Source organism: Sorghum bicolor, chromosome 7 (assembly GCF_000003195.3).
Source record: "Sorghum bicolor cultivar BTx623 chromosome 7, Sorghum_bicolor_NCBIv3, whole genome shotgun sequence".
Lineage (NCBI taxonomy): Eukaryota > Viridiplantae > Streptophyta > Magnoliopsida > Poales > Poaceae > Sorghum > Sorghum bicolor.
The window spans coordinates 62366873-62381357 of NC_012876.2; the positions used below are offsets into that span (position 1 = coordinate 62366873).

The following is a 14485-nucleotide window of genomic DNA, read 5'->3' on the forward strand; positions in this document are numbered from 1 at the left end:
CGGTACGTGGTCTAATCCAATTATTGATCATTTTAACTTTGTTTTATGTTAAAATATCTAACTTTGACCAAGTTCATAGAAAATTACACTAGCATATACAACAACTTGAAATTAGTTTCTTTAAATTTCCATGAAACATGTCTCGGTAGTGTATTTTTATTTAAACCCATAGATTTTTTAAACATATTTTCATGATATTTTTGTCGAAGATAAAGGAAAAGTTGATTTATGACAAAGCTAAAGTGACCTATAACTTGGTACTGAGGTAGTAGCAACTTACATAATTTATTTTCATACATTATCAACACAATTTGTAACTAATTGTTATAATTTCTATAGAAATTTATATGTATTGCTCGCGCATGCACGTATACTTGTTTTGCATGACCACTGTCAATATGTACTTCAATAATAATATGAGTATATAAATTTAGAAACATTCATGGGTGTACATTATGGCTATTTCATTTTTTGAGTGGATGTTGGTAATTTAGAAGTAAATTTTAGGGTATACTGTAGTTTGTGTTTAATGATGGAAAATGTGGGCATATGTGTTTCTCTAAGGCATTATATGTGTTTTTCAGTCACCATACACGGATATTTCAGCAAGCGGGTCCCTCTATATTGATCTTACGAAACTCTACAGGCCAAATGACTGAAATGAGTGACTGAGAGCAACAAAGTAACAAAGAGCACACAGTTGTGTATCAGCATAATCCACCTGTTGCTAAAAGTGATTACACCAAATGCTCAGACAGGTATTAGACAGATCAAAGACAGATTGACGAAAAAACAGACGTGCTGTCATCATTAAACAGTAGTTTGCGTGGTTGGAACTTTTCCTGAAAATTTCAGGGCCGGGACTGGGAAAAAAGCAAAGGCAAAAATAAAGTCTTTTTCATGCCTCCTCTTTCCCCTTTGCGTTACTTTTCCACAAAACACGCTCAATTGGACCTTGCCCCTTTTCTGGTCCGTTCCAATTGTACAATGAAAAAGACTTCCGATTACTTCCAATTAAATCATATAAACAATTGATGGTTAAAAAACTTAAACAGAGACAATGAAGTTTTGTGGATTAACCTTGCTTCAAATAATCAACTGAAGCTGCAATAGTGTCCCCATCGAATTTACGGAATTTCCTTCTACAAGCTAGGTCCTCAGTCAATTGGTACAGTTAGCCAAGTTTAGGAACCATCACAAATTCTTGTCACAATTTTTTTTTCCTTTTCATTGTATTACAACTTGTAATGCTGTTTTTGAATCCTTTTTTTTTGATGTTTTTATAATAGCACAATAGGAGCTGAAAAAGTAATTCTAAAGATGCTCGCGTCAGGAAAAAAAAAGATAGGTTTTCTGAAATGAATGCAAGGACAAAAGCAATTCAAACATTCTGTTCACATCGATTTCAGTTAGTCTGAACCTTACGCTTCCCAGAACTGAATTCTCATCCCCAGGCCGGTTCCAAACACATTTCACCACGCAAATGACGAAACAGAGATCAGTTATAATATAGCATCACCCAGCACCAGGACGAATCCACTGAAAAGTTGAGAAGACAAAATTATTTATCATATATATATGATTTGCTCGATCTAGCGATGGTTCAGTTCCACAGCCTTTCAAAAGATCACTCACCTTTTTAGGGAAGTTGCCGTGCTGCAAAGGTTTCTTCTTCAGCTAGGAGTACTCTTTCGCATCACCTAAATGCTTCATGGATCCCCATTTATCTGAACCTCATGCATGCTGTCCTGCGTGGAAGCTGATAGCTCCACACGACAATGACGTTTATATTTTATTTTAACTTAATTCAAATCAAATGTCATATCAACAGGACATTTGATTCTGAGTACATGAAATGAAACAGGTTGAATTCCAGGACAAGCAACGTATATAATTACAGTTGAGTCCCCTCTCTAGACCATTATATATTAGTACATCATTGGCTCATAGCATAGCATGAACATGACTAGAACCCTTTTGTAATAAGAGCTTGATTTATGCAAGAGTTTGTAGTATATTGACAGATCATACGCTGTTCGTCTGTGTATTCTAGGAAATGGTGATACAAGCGCCGCAAGATTATCTGAGTTGTTGGATTTGAATTGGACAGCCAAGATAGAAACCCCCCCCATGAGTTTCTAGATCCAACACTCTAGAACCATGAAGCAATGCAAGCAACGCAAGGAAAGTACCATGGCAAGTACGAACGTACACGATTCCAGGAGTACAGATTACAAACTCTGGCCATTCCCCATAACTGAAATTGCGGCTACCTTTTGCTCATCCAATGTTCAGACATGGAGGCAAGGAAACGACAGGGGAAATAAAGTTTTTCCCATCATTTTTTTTACATATAAAAAGTTTGGCTATCTGATCTAGAGAGGGAAGTGCAGTCCAACACACAGTTTGATTGGATTGGTCAAAGGGATTGCTTCCGGTTGGGAGTAGAATATGCGGTGGTGACAAGTAGAGCGGGAGAAAGTTCAGTTATCTTTTCAGCAATCCTTTCTGAAGCCCTTTCTCAATATCTCTGGTGCCAGTTGCCACATTCTTTTCCTTGCTCTAGAGTCTAAACTCTAAAACATGTTAAATCTCCTTATTATCTCTCATTACACTTTTGATCATGTTGTCAAACGATTAGAGAAGCATGCAGCTACAAGCCTACAAAGAGGCAAACTTTTTATAATTATATGCAAGCTGTGTCCTAGAGATGCTAGGGAGTGGCTTGCCAATCTTGTTTTGCCTACTATACTATAATAGTTTGTGTCAGTTCAGGCTGAAGTTTCTGAGGCAGTTGTCAAGCATTGTGCAGAGGGATTCTCTCCTGGCAGCTTGTGATTCTCGCTGGCCTTAAAAAATGGACCAAGGTGACTAGGTTTTCTTCTGCTAACACGGTTTCAGTAGAAGATTGGAGATCTTGTCTAACTAACCAATCACCATTGTTGAATTATTAGGCTCTCACAGTCTTAAACTTGTATGACAGAGTCAATTGTGCAACGCCAGAAGCTATTACTTAGCTTGATGCATCATAAAGTAGCACTATATTCCATTTTCATCAGTGTGCAACAGGCAAAGCTGCAATCTAGTGCCTAGCAGAGTAACTTAATTGTTAGGAGTTAGTACCTAGGGTAAACAAAATTATTCCTTCTTCTTGAAAGTATAAATTGATGTTTATTCATGACAAGATATACTTTTTAAGTTGACATGCAGGGTCAACACTCAACACAGAGCTTTTAGTTCTTTGGGGGCAAAGTTGGGTAAGGGAGCCTTTTCCTTGACGCAGGAGACGAGCTCCTGAACCTGTCCCTGCCAAATACGTCGCATTTTGATTTCAGCGCATAGTTGAAAAACATGGGTCAAATGTTTTAATATGTTCTTTCAGCTTCTATACCTAAAAAGATACTTTGTATTCAAGTTACACTTCTTAACATATGTTTATTATAAGGTAGCCTTCTTACCCACCTCATCTGAAGTGCTTTTGCTTGGAATATGTCAACAACGATCTTCTAGTGGTCAACTAGAGAATATATTATACCATCTCTACCAATTGCTCATCTTTGAAATCTCAGAATTGAACATTTATCAATCAAGTAGGTATACAAGAGAAACCTGAAAACCAATTTCAGAAATAAACTTATCAATTGTACAGGAGAACAGTTTGAATAGTATGATGTGTACATGTTATCATATCTCAGATCAGAAATAAGGACAGGGTTAGGCAGAAGTTGGACTGCTCAAGCAACATGTCACCTTCAGCACTTGAGGCGAGCACTAGGCAAATATTGTTGACAGAACCCACAAATTGACCATGGTTGACAGCACCAAGGCAGGCGCAGGAGAAGAAGAAAAAAAAACCCACAACGGCATTTCTTTTCGTCGATTTGCTTTCCCCGATATCGGCTCAACAACACGCGACCTCATGGATGGCCAGGCTGATTCCCATTCAGCATGTTTTAGATTTTTTTTTTTGGAGGTAAGCATGTTTTGGATTAACTCGCGAATCTTGTGGGGCTACTGAAATCAGGAGGGAGTCGTTTCAGTTCACAAAGTCTATCATACACTCAGTGTGAAGTGATGTCACTAGCTTGTTGTTCCTTGAACAGAAAGCAAAACTTTCAAATCTCGCAGAAAATAGGCGGGCAAGCAAACTACTACCTATCAGCAGTTAGGTGAATGAGGACCAGTCTTGTGGAGAAGAGCTGGGGGAAAAATACCGGGCGTTTCCTCCATGGAGAAGCCACCTCCAGTTACCAAACCCTCGCTCCGCATCGTGACGTAGCGGCTTCGGCAATCCAGCATCACAATTCACAAGTCTGCAAGAGTTGAAACCCACAATCACCACGACAATGTGAACGTCAGAATTGAGCAGCACCCATTAGTGAAAGCTAAAGCCCTGCAAAATGCCCTTTTTCTTCAAAGCATGATGCATCACATTTGCACCTTCTGACCCTTCCCCTTTTCATGTTGCTTTCTCAGTCCCTGCATACTGCAGTGCGGCCCACACTGTGGATGCCTTTGGAGTGGGGCTGCATGCCTCCGGTGACCAAACCTGTATGGCCGATCTTGGCCATGAAGCAACTCTACGACTCTTGGCCACCCGGTCCTGAGGCCCGCCTGATCCATCCATCAATCCATCCACAGTGACAGGATCAGCCAAGAGAAATGCTCATCTTAACCACTGGTAAATCGTTGTGAGGTAAAAGCAACTCCAATCATTCAAAAGCTAATTGCCTTTTCAAGAAGGCAAAGAACACGCCATGCAAGCAATGACCACCCAACAGCCTTCATGTCTAATGGGAAGACAGATTAGGCAAAGCAGGGATGCCAGAATTAGGCTGTGGTGTGGTGCCTTTGTCTCGGGTCAGGTGCAGCCGGCGGACCCTGCCATCCCATGGATCTGCCAACGATCTGATCCTCTCCCCTTGCCCTCTGCCAATCTGCCCATCACGGATCGGGGAAGATCAGGTAGGGGAAGGGGCAGTCAGATAGCGATGGGCTGTTTGATCCTTTTCAGGTGTTATTAGGCCTGTCTGTTCTCGAGATCTTTCGGTCCTCCAATGGCCAGGACTAGTCCAGGAGAAGAGGAAGACATGAGAGGCAGCTTCTCATCATCAGAGCGCAAGTGCAGTGCTCGCTTTCCCTTGTGCTGACAGAGCATGCATGCTCGATGAGTCATCTGCAGACAACTTTTGCACGTGGGGATGCTCCGGATGGGCCACATGGATGGAGGTCAGGTCGGGTGGAGCACTGAATTGGTGGCGCACCAATGATTCAGGTCAGGTCGGAAGCAAGGGACTTCATGAATCCTGAATCCTGAGCGTGCAGTGCTTACATGTGCTTAAGGCCCTGTTTAGTTCGCCACCCAAAAATTTTTCATCCATCCCATCGAATCTTTGGACACATGCATGAAATATTAAATGTAGATAAAAAAATAAACTAATTATACAGTTTAGTTGAAAATCGCGAGACGAATTTTTTAAGCCTAGTTACTCTATGATTAGCCTTAGGTGCTACAGTAACCCACATGTGCTAATAACAGATTAATTATGCTTAATAGATTTGTCTTGCAGTTTCCTAACGAATTATGTAATTTGTTTTTTTATTAGTTTCTAAAAACCCCTCCCGACATACATCCAAAAAATTTTCATCTCCAATCTAAACAGAGCCTAACTGCTAGTGTGTGTGTATATATATATATATATATATATATATATATATATATATATATATATATACCCATAATGCTTTGCCTTTGCAGAGGCAGTGTATGACTCTGATCGCTGGACATGTGGTCGAGCAGAGCTCGTGCAGAGCTCCAGGACTCCAGTTCCTTAGGACTCAAGAGAAAGCGACTGCAGATATGCATGTTCTTGTTCTTGTTTTCTTTGCATTCCGAAGCCTGATATAATAAGGCCGTTGCCCGAAATGGATGTGGTCACGGCCTCATGGGCAACATTGCTGTGCTAAACTACCAACATGAAAACCAAGACAGATACCCCGGCAAGAACGGGATATCCGAATTACAATCTTGTAAATTTCCAACAGTACATTGCTCAACCTTTTGGTGAACCTACTTGCAACAAGATCGACCACGGTACCAACACGAACCGAGTTTTGGACTGTACAGAATCGTGTATGCATGCACTCAGCACAAGTATACCTCCTAAAACTGTCAAACTGGACCTATCAGTCAGGACAACAACTGACCCTCTTCGAGGGCCAAAACTGGGATGCCACTTGGGTATATATGGTGTACCTTCAATGTTGCTGTTCAATCAGTTCAGGGATAAGCCGGAGCAAGAACCCCAGCTGCTGTTGTGAGAAGGCCTGATGCTTTGCTCCGCCTCCGTCCACACCAGCACCACTCTGGCCGAGGTCTGGTTTACCGAAACCCGCCACAGCGTTTGAGATCTCCTCCACCCGATCAACAATGACGCCATGTACACCCATCAGGTATTGGACATAGACTGCCTCCGACACGTTACTGAGAATTTATGCAAGCAAGATTCATAGGAAGGCTGTAAGATGATTGACGAACATGCAATGGTTGACTGACACAAGAGACGCGATAACGATATGCTGCTTACTTTAGCTCCCCATATGTGAGAAGTGCAAGGTTAGATTCTTGTGCTCTGATAACTGCAGATGGGTTCTTGAGAACGCCTCTCACGTCTGACACGATCCCATGCAGATCATACTCTAGGCATACCCGGATGGCATCGTCAAGTGAGTTCCTTCTTGAATCATGGTGTTTGTATGTCCCTCCTTCTGTTAGGAAAAGTACCTAATGCAAAATAGAGAAAAAGATGTAGATGATTATTCTCAAAGTTAAGAAAAGTACCTAATGCAAAATATGGAAAAGGGTGGAGATGGTTATTCTGAATGTCGAGATGTATCTAGTATTGATGTTCTCCAATTCAGCACAAAACCTCATGTTAAAAAAAAGTACCTAATGCAAAATAGGAAAAGGATGGAGATGACTCTGAATGTTGAGATTGAGATGTATCTAGTATGATGTTGTCCAGTTCAGCCCAAAACCTCATTTACTCAAACGTGGAAATAGGACTCGACTGCAATTATTTATTTAATTGAGCCTGCCAAGACTCGAACTAGATACAACCTAAAAGCTTATGTTAATGGGGGAAAGATGGCATATTCACTCATACTTAAAAAAATGCATAGCAAAATTTTATTGAAGAGTAATTCCATCATACACAACAGTGGATCTAAATTACATACAATCAAATATCAGCAGAGATTTGTTCAGATTTTACATATAGTATTATCGATTTGCAACTACCTAAAGATAAGGTAACTAGCTGGTGCATTCAGAATACTATAATGCAAGCGTGTTCACAATCAGATTGTGTCTTGAAAAGTTGATGTGCATGTGCTAAATACTGACTGGAAGTTTGCCTATGAATGAATTTCATAACCATTGCAATACTAGCTAGAGTACAGATTGATGAAACCTGACAAGCAATTCAAAGTTTCAGGCACAAAACAGAAGTTTCAAAGATTACAGGATATAAGCTCTGGAGTTCCCGCATCATCTGTGCCGCATCAGGATGGAAAGATGAGAAAAAGACTGGTCTGTTCCTAGCATACTGGAAAACAACCTGCCAAAATGATTCGACACCCTTATTGACATCAATCATCACCTCTTAGTGCTGAAATGGATGTGAATAGACTGATCAATTGATACTGTACTAAGCACTATATGAAGTAGGGGAAAAGACTGTACTTGCAATACAGCTTTAAGAGCACAGTCAAGGTCTTTCCTGTGATACGCAATGCTGTCATCAAACTTCAGCTCAATGTTAAATCCCAGGCGAGGACTGACACGTTGAAAGACCTCTTGCAATGTGCAAAGAGAATCATCTTCTTCTGTACTCCAATTAAGGACTCTACCATCTCCTGCCCGTCTAAGTAAAGGCTTGGAAACCTGAAAGGCCAATGCAAAGGACAGTGAATATATGAGTGCCCTGAGCATGCATGCATGGACTTTGCATGAAAATAAATAGCAAGAAGGTATGACACCTTGCGAGATTCTTTTTGTGTACCATAAGAGAGGAAATCTTCCAAGAGAAGATCAGTAACACGCCTTTCATATACAGCTCCCTATATGCAACAACAATCAGCTTTAACTAAAGAGTTTTCCCCCTACAATAGATGAACAAGATAGTACAGAAACAAAGGATGGGTAAAAAAACATACAATCCCCTGTGTTAGGATGAAGTCATCATGGAAGATTATTGGGCAGCCATCTTTAGTGACCTGTAAACGAGGTGGCGAGATTAATGGTTTCTTCAACAGATCAGTCTGGTCTCACAAACTCAGACTTCAGAGATAACATGGACAACGTCACGGATTGCAAACTGTTCAAGAGGAATCAATCAGGTGAACTGCACTCATATAAAATCTTAAAATGGAAAAAGGCAAATAACACGCAGCCAAAACACATATGCTTCTATCAACTGCCCATACTTATTTTGGCAGGTGCTTGCCGTTGAGAATGCTCTAACTAATCATACATTTGAGGCTTTGACCACCAGATTAGTGGTAAGTACTACAAGTATTTAAACAGAAACACCTCTAGTATATGTGTATTTGACAATCAACAGCTTCAAATCTTGACACTTGCCCGATGCAGAACTTCAGCACAAGAGAACATTTACAGGTCAGTCCATCATCATCATCATTGACTCGAACAGAAGTCGCAATTTGCTCACACATTGCCAGATTGCAACACAAACTAATCAGTTTCACAATCCAGTCCAGCACATGTTTGCTTATTGCTTGGTTTTATTTGACTAGCCAGAAATCTTTGTATATACTCCAGCACATTCTCTGTATCTTCTGAAACACTCTGGCAACTTCTGTATTTTCCGTTAGCTCTAATGGAAATGGGGATACCTCCGGTTTGAAAAAAATATACTCTATCACATGTTTACTTATTTGCTTGCTTTTATTTTGCTTTTATATGAGTAATGCACTGCAACTATATGCTACATATACACAACATCCAAGTCCCAAATCCCAAATGGAGAATAGTCATGAAGGTCGCAACCAATTTTAGGTGGCGGTGGCAAGTTGCATCCACTAGAGCACGCGTTTCCATTATTTCGACGGAACGGGGAGGGCCCAGCCGCCAACATTTTTTATCGACCGCACTAGGCCACTACCTAGCAATTACTGTACCATTGTCGCATCGCAATGCTGTGGTGTAACTGCGAATTCCAATCCAAACCCGAACAAGGTCCCAAACGAGACAGCGAGGCGCACCTGCACGTCGAACTCGACGAAGGCGACGGCGGCGTGCGCGGCGGCGCGGCCGAAGGAGAGCAGCGTGTTCTCCCGCTCCCTGGCGGCCCCGACGCGCGCCCCTGGCGGCGCCCCCACCGCGTTCATCCCCATCCCGCGGTGGCCGCCCACCACCATCCCCCGCTCCGCCACCAGCGCGAACGGCAGCTCCCATTCCCTCCTCCCGCCGGCCGCCGCAGACGGCGAAGGCGACGACGCGCTCGCCGCGATCCGGCAGAGTCCGGCCGCCGCTGACGAGGACGCGCTCGCCGCGATCCGGCAGAGGCCGACCGCCGCGCGGGTTCCCGCCGAGCCCGGGAGCGCCATTTTGGCTCGGGCGTCCCCGCCCCGCCCCGACGCGTCGCGCACGTTTCCAGATTTGGCAACGCTGGTGTCCGAATACTTTTGTTTGAATATTTTTAGACCGGGTTGACCGTGACCCGCAACCGCCGCCGCCGGGGGCGGGCGGAGCGACGAGAGAGACGGCTCGCGGAATGTTCCGCCGCGGCGCGGGTTTATTCGGAAGGCATATTCCGTTTCAACTGACAGAATATTCTTCCTGGCGTCTGTGGAGTCTGAACTCCAGCTGGGTGGGTTGTGGCCCCGTAAAGGCCTAGTAGCGTTTGAGGACGGCCCAGAACCAAATCTAATTGGGCCGTACTGCTGGGTGGGTCGAAAAGATTTTCAGGCCCAGTGAGGGAGAACGGAGAGAGTTCATCTTTCATCCCATCGTGACGTCAGCATCACAAGTACTCCCTCCGTCCCAAAAAGAGTGTCGTTTTAGGTTTTCGTGCTACAACTTTGACTCAATTTATAGAAAATGTGTGCAATATTTATATCTCTAAATAAATTTGTTAAAAAACTAGACTTAAAGATCTTTCCAATAATACTAATTATATAATATAAATATTAATATTTTTTACTATATATTTAGTTAAAGTTATTTTTCAGGAAGCGCAAACGACACTTATTTTGGGACGGAAGGAGTAGTATACTTGTACTAGCCGCCGCCGGGCGGCGTCCCCCATCCCCTTCTGCAAGCAAAAACCAAACCGAGCTAGGGTTTTAGGGGGGGAGAGAGAAGCAGACGGAGGCGACATGGACAACCCCGAGATGCAGCGATTCCTTCAGGTGAGAACCTGTTCCTCCCGCTCTGAATCGTGATGCGTTATCGGCGGGCGTGCGTCGTCGTCGTCGTCGTCGTCGTCATCTAAGGCCCGAGTTCTGCTTTTATCTGGGCATGCGGCTGTTGATTTCGCGGGCACCGATTCGTTGCAGTGGTCGGACATGGATTCATGGCGGTCTGATGTGCTGCTGTAATTTTCTGTGTTATAGCTTCATGTGCAGTGTAGGGGATGGTCAATTTGTTTGTACCTGTAGCACTGTCTCGTTATGCAATCAGTGTTTGTTGTATCTGAAGCCACTCAGGAGGCATCGTTAAGGGAGCGGGGTGATTGACTAGGTTCTGAGCAGGGCGAGGTGTTTTGACTTGGTTCTGAGCATTCTCGTTTTGGTTAGCGATGGCCGATTAAGATTTTATTTTTTCCAGCTTAGCTGCGCTAGGTTCTGAATATTGTGGTCTTGGTTTGTTCAGCTTTGTGTGCTAGCCTGCTAGATGATGACTGGAGGTAGATTTCAAATTTTACTTTTTGATCAGAGGTGAACTAGTTGCACAAAATTTGTTGTTAGTTCAGTGAATTAGATTCTTAGTGTTTGTATCCATTGAACTAGTGGTAAAATGCTTTATTGGTTACTGTGTTATCTATAAGGTGTTCATCATCCATAGGGTTTATGTCCGTAAATCATATTGCTGTAATATTATATATACTTTAGGCAGAGGCACTTAGTGTGAGTGATTTTGAAATTTGCAAACACACTCTGAACGTATCTGGCAGAGAACCTGCTCCCTTAGCTTTGACTGTTGTCCTACCCTGCGACCTATAAGAACTTGAAAGTTAGATTCAGTTTTCTGTTAACTCTTATTAAGCCAGATCTTCTTGATTATCGGATCATTAGCTAATTCTGATTGGACCACTTGCTGTAGTTTTGTTAGCTGAGTAATATTATACTTTGCACATATAAGCAAATTAAGGAGCTGAGAACCTAGTTTTTCAAGTTTATGGGGGCTTAGCTCTGGCTATCATGCAAAGTTTAGATGCCAACTGTGAAATTTGTTAGCTGTTCTCCATGTAGGTTTGCATAGTTTGGTTTATAGTGATGAAATGTGTAAATAACTAAAGCAAATGTCTATCAGGTGTTACCTAAGTAGGAGATGTCATAATTAGTCACTTCAGCTCTTAGAGAATAATCTTAGACCTTAAATTTAGGTCATGCTCACCGATCTGTTGAGCTACTGTCTCAGATCATAAAACATATGCTATATTAAGCTTTCATCTACTTGACATTTGGACCTCCTCCTCGCTAGCCATGTATTGCAATTTCAGTCTTTCCTTGATCCTCTCTTCTGTTATTTTTCCTTCACAAGCAACCATGTTGCTTATTTTAGATATTGCATGATATTGGATATAGCTGTAATAGCAATACTACAGCATGATATATCATTTCCTATTTTTGCATATGGGAATGAAATCTTGTTATTGATGTGTATTGTATTCAGCATTTACCGGCAGGATATATGATTTGTTTCATTTGTTGCTCCAGATTGTGAATTCATACCGTTACTTGATGATAATAGATACATTGAATCATATTACCGCTTCTCCAAGTATGTTTAGATATGCAAGATTGTTACTCTGTGTCAATGCATGCTTATTGTATCCGTAGTAGCACCCCAACATTGTCATGTTGGATTGCATTGCATTTATACCAAGAGACATCAAGCTGTTCATATTTCACATTTGAACCTTAATTTTTTCATGGCACATAATCCCCCATTGCTGGATGATGCTATCTCCTGTTGCATGCATTCCTTCAACCTAATCTTGGTCTCCCATTTGATTTATTTTGAGCTAGCATGCACATGCTCGTTATCATTTGTGTCTGTATGTGAAAAATTCTTACCTCAGTTTCTGCAACACTGCAGCAAGAGCAGCAAAAGGCGATGATGAACGAGATGGTTGGCAAGCTAACGAGCGTGTGCTGGGACAAATGCATCACCAGCGCTCCCGGAAGCAAGTTCAGCTCTGGGGAATCAACCTGCCTGACCAACTGCGCCCAGAGGTTTCTCGACATGAGCGTGCTGATTGCCAAACGCTTTGAGATGCAGTGAGGCGTCGTCGCACAAAAACTGTTGCCTAGTCAATCGCCTTAAGTTTTTCCTTTGATTTGAGGTTCCATTGAGCACTTGGAACGATTCAACAGAGAGTTTAATGTACTTTCTATATCTTACTATCTACTGCCTCGTTGTGCAACTTGTTAAAGTGTGATTGAGCCGATTGAAATTGGATTTGTACACCTCCTGCTCTGAGTTTAACCGAACGTTTTGGTCATGCAATTCTAGTTCTTAATAACTACTGTTAATAAGCTTATATTTAAGCAAAATCTCTCAGCATATACCTGTACAATCCGAGGTACTTCGATTTCATCAGTTTGGTAAGCTCGCATGACAGGCGAAGCAGGATTATGAGACTCTGAAATTATATTGTTTCGCACACGATCCTACAGTCCCATTTGTTTATGGGCCAGGTTTCAGCAACATTTGCCATTCGAGATTTCACGGCCCAACAAGCCCATGTGCGGCCTCGACACCTCCAGATATTTCGGCCCCGAAGCAATTAACCAGCCTCCTTCGCCGCTTCCCTTGATCGCCACCGCCGCGTTGTCCCTCATTTCCGCCGTCTCGTCTCCCTTATGGTATGGCGTCGGCGTCGCGCGCGCTCCTCCTTTCCCGTGCGCTCCAAGCCGGCGCCGGATCCCGCAGCGTCCCCACCCTCCTGCGGCCGCGGGCCTCTTCTCGGCGATGGCTGCGATGGCCGTGCCCGGCGCGGGGGTGCGGTGGGCCGGGGCTTTGCGACCCAGCCGGCGACAATCCTCGCTGCTGGACTCGTCGCAGAACGGGAGCAGATGCCCGCACAAGGATACGATCCTCGACGACGGGTGCGACTTTGAGCACTGGCTCGTCGTCAATGGAGCGGCCGCCTGGTGATGCCTCCAACCCCGACATCACGCGTGACGAGAAACGAGATCATCCATAGCTATATTAACACCCTCGCCCCAAGTCGTCGATAGGTATATGTCGCTGAATCTTTTTTTAAGTTGTTGTAGGTGTTTCTGCTAGGACTGATAGAAGAGCTATGTTGTAGCATTTTATAGAAAACTAATTTTGATCAAATTTATAGAAAAATATATTAGCATTTTACTATATCAAATAAATACACAATCAATATATGACTTGTGTATCTAATGAATCTGGTTTGATTCTTTAAACTTCAAAGGTAGAGAAGTTTGACTAAGGACATAGCTAAAATGATATATGGTTTGGAACGGAAGGAGTACTGCTAGCTATTAGATAGAGGATCCAAACGGGACTCAACTAAGGGTTTGGATCCACTAGTGCTTAGTTAGTAGCTAAAATTATTAGTACTAGTAGATCCAAACAGATCTGCTAATAGAACAACTAGCTATTAACTAGGAAGTTGCTGACTATTAGTTTCATTAGTAGGTTTGAGGTAGCTAATAGGTGGATCCAAATGGCCACCACCTGCTAATAATTAGCTAGCGTATAGTTAGTAGCTATCGGCTAGCTAATTATTAGTGCTAGTGGATCCAAACATGTCCTAATAGGTTAGCTAATAGCCCCGCTCATAAAAAGTACTCTATCCGTCTCAAATTATAAGTCATTCCAAGAATCTTGGAGAGTCAAAGTTTTTCAAGTTTGACCAAATTTATATAGCAAAATAATAACATTTTTGGTACCAACCAAGTATCATTAGATTCTTTGTTAGTTATTTTCATAGTGTACCTATTTTATGACATAAATCTTTATATTTCTCTCTATATTTTTGGTCAAACTTGAAAATGCTTTGACTCTCGAAGATTCTTGGAATGACTTATAATTTGGAACGGAGGGAGTAGTGCATAACTGATCTGCTGCTCAAAATGAAGTACCTAGCTGATAAAAAGTTATTAACTGGCTTCCCTAAGCTAAGTGCTACTAACTATTAGATGAGGGATCCAACAACACTCAACTAATAAGTTAGCTAATAGCCCTGCTCCTAAAAAG

At 42.5% G+C, this 14485-nt stretch overlaps 2 protein-coding genes across 2 annotated transcripts; one reads left to right on the forward strand and one right to left on the reverse strand.

Annotated features, from left to right (window-relative positions):
* LOC8060599 (glycerophosphodiester phosphodiesterase GDPD1, chloroplastic) lies at positions 5854-9645 on the reverse strand. Its single transcript, XM_021464909.1, has 7 exons — positions 9286-9645; positions 8218-8277; positions 8041-8121; positions 7745-7945; positions 7524-7619; positions 6588-6784; positions 5854-6484 (listed from the first exon to the last, which is right to left on the reverse strand). Exons 1-7 carry the CDS (start codon positions 9628-9630, stop codon positions 6259-6261), a joined length of 1206 nt encoding a protein of 401 aa, XP_021320584.1. The 5' UTR covers positions 9631-9645; the 3' UTR covers positions 5854-6258.
* Positions 10277-12757, forward strand: LOC8060600 (mitochondrial import inner membrane translocase subunit TIM8). Its single transcript, XM_002444640.2, has 2 exons — positions 10277-10434; positions 12347-12757. Exons 1-2 carry the CDS (start codon positions 10402-10404, stop codon positions 12530-12532), a joined length of 219 nt encoding a protein of 72 aa, XP_002444685.1. The 5' UTR covers positions 10277-10401; the 3' UTR covers positions 12533-12757.